Source organism: Apostichopus japonicus, chromosome 17 (assembly GCF_037975245.1).
Source record: "Apostichopus japonicus isolate 1M-3 chromosome 17, ASM3797524v1, whole genome shotgun sequence".
Classification (NCBI taxonomy): Eukaryota; Metazoa; Echinodermata; class Holothuroidea; order Aspidochirotida; family Stichopodidae; genus Apostichopus; species Apostichopus japonicus.
The window spans coordinates 28495811-28507212 of NC_092577.1; the positions used below are offsets into that span (position 1 = coordinate 28495811).

At 38.0% G+C, this 11402-nt stretch overlaps 1 protein-coding gene across 3 annotated transcripts in view; it reads left to right on the forward strand.

Annotated features, from left to right (window-relative positions):
- The window catches only part of LOC139984758 (uncharacterized), a 56089-nt gene extending 49693 nt beyond the window's left edge, over window positions 1-6396 (forward strand). For 2 of the 3 annotated variants that reach the window (XM_071998796.1, XM_071998794.1), the window contains exons 2-5: window positions 81-165; window positions 533-781; window positions 3927-4184; window positions 5189-6396. In XM_071998796.1, coding sequence (XP_071854897.1) covers window positions 102-165; window positions 533-781; window positions 3927-4184; window positions 5189-5706 — 1089 coding nt within the window. In that variant the 5' untranslated portion in view covers window positions 81-101 and the 3' untranslated portion in view covers window positions 5707-6396. Of the gene's footprint in view, window positions 1-5; window positions 166-532; window positions 782-3926; window positions 4185-5188 lie in introns of all 3 variants that reach the window. The other variant, XM_071998795.1, reaches the window with a different exon arrangement.
- Window positions 6397-11402: the final 5006 nt, after the last annotated feature.

Here is an 11402-nt window from a genome sequence, read left to right on the forward strand (position 1 = left end):
TTCAGCAAAAGTTGTGGTTGAGTTTGTTTTTCCTGGAATTACAGCCGTTTCTTCTTGACTCTCATTAAACCTCCCAATAGTCGTTTCGATACTGACAAAGGATGGATAGATTTACAAGAATCACAGCGATCCTCTTGATGGTTTCCCCTGTTTGCCTGTCTCAAAGTAAGTAAAGCAATGTAATATTATAGAATATTGTAATTCCATGCTCGGCCATATAATCATCATTATCATGCATCCTAGACAAGTGTAGCTGCTTAATCATTGAATTTCACAGTTGATCCCGTTTCGAAATATATACTTCATCTATTGGATCGCATGGTCTATAAAGCTCACAATTTAGCATATTTTGCGAAATGTTTGGAAGCAATAAATTCATTAATGGTAGCCCAGTTGTAAAATAAATATGAAGAAAATACTAATATTACAGACCTCTCCCGACCCCCCCCCCCCCCACCCCCTTCTGCACTCATCGCAATATGTATCCGATAGACATTTGTGACAATATTGGTACCGCCCCTTTATATCATAGATGGAAAATGGAGTGAAGTTGCCGAAGCATGTATACGAGGTCATAACGATTGGCAAGGTACGGCGTCATCTCTTGATGAATGTAAGAGAATTTGTGAGGGTCAGACGTCATTCCGGTGTTTGTCGGTCGACTTCAACGGCGAAATTTGTTTGAACAGCCGCCATAATCGTTACAGCGTACAGCCAAGTGAAGATTTTTATCAACCATGTGGTGCTTTGAGTACGCAGTACGCAGAACGTTTGGATATGGGTAAATATTTATTTGTATAGAGCTGTATAGTAGAGTAAACATGGCTGTCACAACAAGTTGCATATCTTGTTGCATATTTTGTTTACATGACCGATATGATATATACACTCCGGTGGCACATTGTTATACAACCACCAAGGATATATTACCTTGAAGGTTGAGGTGACGTTTAAGATTAATTAATAAGCGAAGTCATTTCATACATAAATATTAATTTTTTAACCATTCGTCGTGTTTAGCATTTATTTCATAGGAGCCACAAGAACAGCATGTATAAACGTTTACTGTATGAGGCAGTCACTCAAAGACAATATTGATTAAAGCCTATATTCAATGTTGTTAAATAATAGCCATGATAGCATGATGCATGCATTGCTTTCATATAACATTGTCTGGTGTAATCAAGGCAATGAATCGTTCTTTTAGCTACATGGTTGCCACCGTATTGTGAATTTATATACAACTAAAGCAGACAATGAATATAAAATATTGCTTACATTAACATATAGCCGTCCAAGTTTTTCAAAATGGTCGTTCTCAATGCCAAAACATTCTTTCGTTCAACTCTTTAAATCCATATTTTTGTTTAGTGGTTTGCATTTATGTCATAATATCGCTTTGCTTAATTCTTCATATATTAAGACCTGTTTGATTGTCTTAATCATCTTTTTGCTTTCTGTGGCTATTAAGCCTTTTTCTCGTTCATAAGTACTTCGAGCATGTTATCGTTAATCTTGTTTTCCTGCTGTTAATGCCGATTCATCATGCCCTTTTCTGTCATCTTGGCGTTATTTGCATACAGTTTTGCGTCATGCTTTTAGCTTTGGTAGGCTATGTCTTATAGTTCACATTCGTGTTTGTTAAGTACAACCATGTTCACTTTGAGCGATTCTTTCTCACGTTTTGCTTGTTTAGTTACGTCAAACTTTGTGAGCTGCAGAATGTCATAAGGTGAATCCCTTGTCACAAATTGACACAAATTTATAGAAAAGTGATAGTAGCATGAATACTAAATTTATATGAATTTGACATGAATACGTAATAATCATACTAATGCATAACCTAGAATACCTTAATGCAACAACGCATGACATGTATCATATGCATCATTACATCACTGGACTCATATAGCCATCCTTGTCATTCTGATTTTAAATAGCCTCTAAGTCAAATTCGGAAGCATCTGTTTTCACAACAAGTTCCTTATGTATAATCTTGACTTACAAATAATGAATCTGCCATCATAGCTAATTTCAAATGCATGAATGCTTATTAACAATGTTCATCCCAATGAAAAGTCTTGGCTTTTGACTGTTTTTGTTAAATCATTAAGTAATTATCGCTTTTTGTTAAAGGACGAGGAGGATTTGGAATTGCCTCAACCTTTGTTTGATACTGGTGCACATTATCTTTGCATTATCTTCGATCACCACCAACCTCACCAATTTACTTAAATTTGAAGTCAGACCAGGGTTACTAATTTTCTCCAAAACCTGTTTGTCATGTTCTTCCTTCATTTGCTTGCTTTTGTCCGATTAAGACACTTTGAGAAATATTCTCATCTCTCTAGGTTTGGGTTTGATACAAATCAGAAACGGAGTTGGAGTTTTACTAACATCAGGCTGAAATTCCTCATTATGAATCCCAACTTGAAATACATTATTAACTTCACCACGATCCACTCACAGCTTAAGAATGTTTATATGGAACACAACCTTCCTGTTTCTACTTCTGGTTTCTATTTTAACTTCATAGTCAACCTCGTTAACTACTGTAGTAATTCCAAATGGCCCCTGCCACTGAGCTATCAGTTTATTTGGATCTGTAGTCAGAATACAAATACTTTCTTTCTGACCCACTTCATACTTTCGACTGCAAGCATTGCGATCGCACTATGTCCTTTGTTTGCCTGCCTTGTGACCTATGTAGGGACGACTTAGCAATAATAGGGCAGCTCTGTTAATCTTTGCATCACTGCAAGAATATATGCGATTACAGTTTTGCCATCGGCATAACCATCTTGTAATCGTGAAGCATGTAAAATTTCCAAAGGGACCTCGTGACCTTCTGTAATATAGGAGAACAAATTGACTACATTTTGTACTCTCTTGGGGTACCTCCCTATATGCAAACAATCATAATGGGACAAGTTTGTCCCACTGGGTGGCTTCCTGGTCAACAAACAACTTTAACATTGAATTAAGAGTGCCAATAAATCTTTCTACGAGTCCATTGGGCTGAGGGTAACATAGATAGATAGGATATAATATTAAGAGGTCTCGACGTAAAATTAGTACCTTGATCTGTCAAGTTCTCTTGAGTAATTATTACCCAGCAAATACTGTATTCATCTCTTGCGCAAGAGTTTTGGCTTACAATATTTCGAAATTAAATGACTTCTGGGTATCATGTTGAATAATCTACAATTAATAGTGTTTACTTGTTCCCAGATTTGGATCTTGGCAATGACACCCAATGATCCGTACCCACTCTCTTGAACGGTGAATCATTAGTATAGGAAGGGAAATCAGGGGTGCCTTTACTGCCCTATAACGTTGGAAGTCTTTTGGCAATTTAAAAAGACTGACAAAAATCTGCTACAACCTTAACAAACCTTTTTCAGCCTGGTTGTTGTTTTTCTCCCATCAACGAGTCCCGAAATTGGAATATAATCGTCAATTTTATCTTATCTCTAAAACCAGTAGGTACTGCTACATATCTTCTATCACTTACTACTTTAAGACTTAAGTCTGACTGTTGTGCCTCCTGCCAACAACTTCATCATCATTTGGTATTTGATCCAAAACATCCCTCATCATTCCTTAGGTTCTTTATCTTCGTCTACTTCTCCTATATCTTTTGACTAACGATCCCTACTCAACTATCTTTCTTTCCTTTGCTTTACTTCATCTACTGCTCGAGGAACTGAAGCACAACAAATATTCTATAAATGCCGGAGAAGTACATCTCCCCTCATGTTTAACGACGTGTGGTAACCATTCCTGAAATCCTCCTATTTAGTAGGAGATCACATTTAGTGTATGTAGATAACAGCAAAACTATCATCATCACTTCATTACAGTAATAATAAATTATTCGTATTCCAACGACGCACACCAAACCATGTCGTGTGTTTTACCCACAGACTATGGCTGGACGATCCCTGTCTCTGGTTGCATTAAAAACAACAACGATAATTACATCATGGAGGTGGATGATATGGACGACTGCCACAAGAGATGCGAAGACGAGACTGAATTTGTATGTTTGTCAGTAGATTACGAATCTGAATTGAAAGTATGTTTTCTGAGCCGACACAATCGTGCAAGTATCCGATCTCTTGGTGAATATACGCAGCCTTGTTACGCAGAAGGTTATCAGTACTCAGAAAGGACGGATACAGGTATTTATTTATTTATTTTAAATTTTATAAATAGTACAGTCCGTCAGAGAACACTTCCCTTGTTGAGACCATTGATCATTTTCTATGCTCTCCTCCCTCACGAAATAGCCTACTGGCGTACCGGTAAAATCGACCTCTGTCCACAGAATAGGTCAACACATTAAACAATGCATAAAGATGTAAAATGATATACAGTGCAACCTAACGAGACATCACAATTTTTCGAATCTTTTGTAAAGGGCGAAATAAAGCACCATTGTTCAGCTGGGCACTCTCTATGTTACAAAAATCTTTTAAAAAATCCGTACCCCAAACTTCCTTACATCTAATTACCCTCCACCCACCCCCCCCCCTGTCCGCGTCCGTAGTTATGAACAGTCTGGTTCGAACAATTAGACGTCGCATTGCGAATAAGCATATGCAATTGTATTTAAACTAAGACCGGTAATGTTACAGTTTTCGTACATAACGTACATTTCGTCAAAAGTACCACTTGATTTGAAGCAACCCACCTTCAACATCTAACTCGCGCCTACTTGTTCCTTTTACTTACATATCAAAGTTGTATCTATACTTTTTTTACAATGCAACTCTCTTCACAATTCTTATCGTGTTATGGCTGATCAAGATCGCAGCGTCCTCCCGCCCCGTCCCGCCCTACCCAAAGTGTCAGCTGAAGATAATCCTGGAACCTTATGCGTGTGGTAGTAGCTTTAGATTCAAATGAGCTGTTTTCTTTACACACTTCCATGCATAAAAAGGGAGCAAAAGACACATTATTTTGGATGAGGGCAAAACCTGTTACTAGATGAAATACAAAAAGGTACATATGCAAATACAAAACTAGATGATATACAAAAAGGTCTACGTGTTTCTCTTGATCAATTGAGAAGAGCTCTTCGGGGTAGTGTGGAACCTGTAAAACAACTGTGGCGCTTTACCAACGTAATTCCTTAAGTCGTTATTATTTATTAACCTAAATCTGATCTATTTATCTTTTTCAGAGTTCTACTGGAGTGACGCAGTTCCGGGTTGCATTCGATTGAACAATGTAGTGCATGAAGACCAGATTTCGAGCTTAAGCGCTTGTCAAGATCGTTGCTTAAGTGAAACTGACTTCACGTGTCTCTCGATCGAACACAAAGACAGCCTGTGTAATCTTCATCGTTATAATCGCGACACAATCCGGCCGACTAGTGACTACACTCAACCGTGCTACACTCCCGACTGGACATACTCTGAAAGAGTAAAGTTTGGTTCGTGGACAGATGACTTGGATGCGTGCATTAGAAGTCACAATATGAATGAACTGGAAGTGCCTGATCTTGAAGCCTGCAGGATGATGTGTGCCCAGACTGACGGATGTTGCTCCTTCGATTACAGAGATTCTGATCATCAGTGTCTCCTCAGCGCGTACAATAGGGCTACCGTTAATCCTTCAACGGACTACACCGAACCCGCTTACATATCAGGCTACCGGTACTCTGAGAGAGTCGACAAATTTTGTAGGCATTTAGATTAAGCTCTGTAACAGTGTGTCTACATTTACAGTGGTAACACATCGCATGCGCTAACGATGTAGTCTTTTGATAGGTAATATTGCTTTAATGTTTCATTTATCGAGTTGGCATATTTGATATCCGGATCTTGAGAATTCTTCTAAGGTTTTTAAAGTAGTTTATATAAGAAATGTACAACTGTGACATGGAAAGTAAGATTCCTCTCCTGCTTTCTGTGAGAGAAGAAGAGATGTGACAAGCTATTTGCCTGTGTATTATACAACATTTACTCAAACTCATTAATAGAACGATTTAATAAAACCTACGAATCCTAATAATGAAATTGTGAGATGTAACAAGTACTCGTCCTCCATCATTGGAATTGGAACATCTCCATCAGGCGAGGTAACACCAACCTCGATTTCCATGAACTATAGAGTTCAGAATTTAAGTATTCCATGATACATTTTTGACAATTACATTTATTTTTAGATTAATAGTCATATTTTAGGGCTTAGAGAAACCTCGAATGCAGATAAACTACGCACTGCATCATCAGTCTTCAAAGTCGGTATATGATGTTTTGAGACACACTTTTGTTATATTTTGATTTTCTTTCATCAAGTAGTAATTTCAAAATAGATTGAAATGATGCTGTATCACTATAGGACCGATAAAATCAGATAATAAATTTGCAAGACAAAGATTACAAAGTTTTCCATTCATAGCTTTTTCTTTCACATGCTTTGAAATAAAATGAAACCTACCAGGCATTTCATTGGAATGAATAGAAATAACAATCTGTGTGTATTTCTTATGCAAATGATATCAATAACTTACATGATCTCAAATAGATGGATTGATGTTATCCTGTGCAGTCAACGCTTCATCGTAGTCTATGCAACTCTTTAAACTGCAGCACAGTCTACGCATTATGGTATGTAGGTAATCTCTACCATGCATATGAGTTATCTTTTACAAAGAGAGTAACCTATCAGTTTTCCTGTATTCATTCTTTCATCTTTTTCCGATCTACACGTTATTAGTTTAGACATTTTGTTTCAGTACGTATAAAATGTACTGCAATATTGTAATGCTTGACAGCAACATAGTCCATCGTTTTTGCTAATAGACCTCTAACTGGGCAAATCTTACCAAACCTTTGCCACTTGGAACTAGTTAGGTGTGAGGAGGTATACAAAGGAAGTCGCTACCACAAGGTTTGAACTGACCAAGGAGCTACTGACACACTTGACAGAATAACTATGTAACAGAATGGGATAATGTGACATTGATATACCTCTAGCCTGCAAGATACAGATAAGTCACCTACCCGAAAAGCCTTGAGTTTGCTGCTTTTGACTTTGAAGATAAGGTGTTATAACTTATAATCTATGAGTAAAATGTCTTACAACGAACATGCTAAAAATGACTTCCATCTATGCAATACCTCGCGACAATACTGCGCATATACGTACAAACACATCAGAAGCAGTGAGATATGACAGCATTGCTACTCTCGTTTCAGTCGTACCGTATACGATATTCGTATCACGTGTTCTCTACATGACAATCAGTCTCTTTGACGTCTCATTTTGAATATATACCAACACCCTGTTTTATTTCCCTTTATCATTGGTAGATAGGATCAACATGACTCTATCAAACTTAACATTTGCAATTGTGGAAGGGGCTTTATTATATCAGTGAAAAGCAATTATGCAGATTTATAACAATAATGAAAGCATCTCCAACCCTCAACCCCCTAGCCCCACCCTAAACCCGCCCTCCCTCCGTTTTAATAGTGTATCGAGGTGATTTTGACTGAGAAAATGACAATAATTAAGGACGGTTGGCAACTAAGCGTGAAAAACTTAATTTGTTGTTGTTGTTTTTTTGCTGTAAGCCCTGTATACTTGTAGGACACTGAGCCCTTTTGAGATAACATGACGCATAGGTTGGGTGGGGGAGGGGGGGGCTAGTCTGCAGCACGGTAAAAGGCTATACTCTCTCTCTCTCTCTGACCACCAAAATGGAATATTGTGGCTACGTAGTAGTAGGTTCTACACGTATTTCCTGTACCAACTTACTTTTGAAGAATTTTCACCAAACACCAAACACGAAGTCTGCCTTACATGTAAACGGCATCATGTCGTTGTTAGTTCCAGTTAGCTATTACGAGTCACTTGATAAATACACATGTTCAGGGTTAAAGAATCATTCAGGAGCAGTCTACACTGTGTACTGTTATCACTTATATTCACTATTTATGAAGAGCGCCATCCAAGAAACTTATCTCCTACACGGTCGCACATGGCTCTTTCACATGTACTGCATTCAGGATGTGATTTATTTCTCTTAATTTGCTGATGATTGTGTAAGTGCTGCGCTGATTGGTTCATTAACATATATTTCACGTCGTAAGTATTATAACATCAAAGACTGCCATCCAAAGCAACGTTAGACATTCCCAAAATGGATTACATAGAATAATAGTCAACACATTAAAGTTCTAGATTCTGTACAGGCCATTTTGTTTTTGGCGGATTTCGCGGTAACATTTCAAGTATTTTTACAAGTTCAGACTTCGCTACTGCTGAGATTAGAACGTCTCAATCTTTGTGAATTCTCGGAATAATCCTTCTCTGGGAAGAATTTAGCCGTTAGCCCACACATCTCTGTAGTACCGAAGCCGAAGAGTACCGCAAACACCACCGAATCAAATCTGTATTTCACAATTGAATATGTACCTTATTTGTTATGCAGATTTCTGTTCATGAGCTGAATCTAGCTCTTCTGACTCTATACAATATTTTGGTTTATACCATATTCGGTACGAAAAGAATATTATAGAGCAAGACAATTATAGAGCAAGACAAACGAACGGAGCCTGCCCTAGAGAAAGGAAATCTAACTTCCTCCCACACCCGTAGACCGTCATTAGGGGCGTATCCAGGATTTTCTAACCCGGGGGGCGCGAATTACTATCTAAGCGGAGCGCCACCATCGGTTGGCGCGGAGCGTACAAGAAAATTTCTGGTTTTGATACCTCCCAGATCACCGGAAATGGCACTTCTCGGGCTCGAAAATGACCAACCAGATGTACACTTTTGCCTGAGAACCAAGTATTTCTCAATAGTTTTTTTTTCCATCCATAACCTTTCTGAAGATTGTCACCAGTCACACAGTGTTGGACCTCATTGCATGTCTTGTGGATCATTCATTGCTTTTGTAGGTGATTCTACGTCACGGCCCACAATATCCGAAAACCCCATTTTTTAAGGTTTTAAGCCCATTATTTGTTCAGAATTTAAAAATTCACATTTCTCGTGAATAAAATCACTTCAAAACATACCCATAATGTTGCACAAAATTCAATCTATGGACAACCAATATATAGAAAAACCTCCTTGAACCCCTAACAGACAGGTCAAAATTGCACTAGTAGAGGGAAGTTTGATGAAGAATGTTGGTGAGGAAATTTTCGAAAATTCAGACACAGTTACTTTATTGGTGTAGAAATATTAAAACCTCTTATAACGGCTATTATAAAACTTGGTTAAAGGAAGTGAAAAATACTAGATATTTCCGATATCAGATATTTCGAAACCGAACACTACACACCTAGGCGTAGGAGGCGGGGGCTGCAGCCCCCACCAACCAATTTTCTCCCTGAAAATTCGAGCAATATGCTGAGAAATTTTCGGGCACCTACTGAAAGAAAAATAAATAGCAATGATGTAGCTTAAGGAAATGAATAGTTTAAAAATTATCTCCTTGGTAATTAAAATAAGGTCTTAGCTTGGCCGACTAATTCGCCATTACTACTGTAAAAGAGAGTTTTGACATAATTGGACCTGTATACTTTTTCTCCATCTACATAAGACATTTCGTTGTTTACATTAGCATCCGGTGGTATACTGCGCAACTTTCACGGATAATACGGCACACGATGCCATGCGATGTAATGACCGATGCTTGCTTACATGATATTGGCATTAAGGTGTTGAACGCGCGTTGAAATCTGCAGTTTCGCCCCTCCCTTGGCAAATTCCTGGCTACGCACCTGAATATATTATGGTTTGTTGTTTTCGACTAATAAACAATGATCCCATCAAAGCAGGCTCCCTCGTTAAGTCTAATATTGCGATTTCGTATGTGCACATACTTTGAAGATCTGAATAATCACATGAAACGACTTGGTCTCACAATTTGTTGCAGCAGCGGCCGTCTAATTTATCGCTGAATTTTTATCTTACCATAATTCAATATCAATTTGAGAGAGAAGAAGAGAATAAATCAACAGAAAATCAACTGGAACTTTTCATCATTATATGAAGTCATCGAATCTGTATAATTTCTAGGTTTTCGCTCTCCGAACTTTCAATCAACCCTCAAGGTAAGATCAGCTAACCGTTACCTCGGCCGAAGCTGCAGCCCGTATTCCAATAGACGGCAGTTCCTTCATTGGTGCACGAGACATATTTGATCTTTTTATTCTTAAATGTCGCCCTCGATGGAGGGAGAAAAGCGGACGCTTTTTTTTAAATTACTGTCACGTTGAAAGTAATCCGTCTGGACAAGTTACGTAGTTCGTAGAACTGGGTTAACTAGAATAATATACATCCATTCGCGTAAAAAGATTCCAAACTGAAGTGAAATTTTGCAAGTGTCAGCTATCCGATATGGCGAGGGGGGAGGAGGGGGGGGATTATGGGGGATCATGTCCTAGACACTATAAGATAGATGATGACTTGTATTATTATGGTACGTACACATTTACTCACCATAACCCTTTAAATTTGGAGGAAGAAGAGGTGGGCCGTGAAAGTTTAACATATTGCAACCGCAACTAATATGACAGCTGTTTCATCCAAGAATTTCTCAAATGTCTCTACTTCAACATCCACGTCACAAAAACAAACAAACAAACAAACAAACAAAGACCCCCAAAATTGCTAAAATATTCCCACTGTGCTTCTTGTTTTCTGAGGGAGATCACACAGGCGGAATAATACTGAATATGGGTTCTATCACCCCATATAAACACCCTGTAGGGATATATTGAACCATTATGGGTTCCATCACCATATAAACATCCTGCAGGAATATATTGAATCTATATGGGCTCTATTACCAACCTGCATGAATATATTGAATCTATATGGCCGGTCATACCACCATTAAAACACCATGCATGAATATATTGAATATATATGGGATCAATCACCATATAAACACCCTGCAGGGATATATTGAATATATATGGGATCAATCACCATATAAACACCAAGCAGGAATAAATTGAATCTATATGGGATCAATCACCATTTAAACATCCTGCAGGAATATATTGAATATATACGGGATCAATCACCATTTAAGCACCCTGTAGGGATATATTGAACCTATATGGCCGGTCATACCGCCATTTAAACACCCTGACGGAATATATTGACTATTTATGGGTTCTATCACTATATACACACCATGTAGGGATATATTGACTATATATGGGATCAATCACCATTTAAACACCCTGTAGGGATATATTGAATCTAAGTGGGATCCATCACCATATAAACACCCTGTAGGGATATATTGAATCTATATGGGATATATCACCATGCATTTAAACACTCTGCAGAGAAATATTGAATCTATATGGGTTCTATCACCACATAAACACCCTGCAGGGATATATTGAATCTATGTGGGA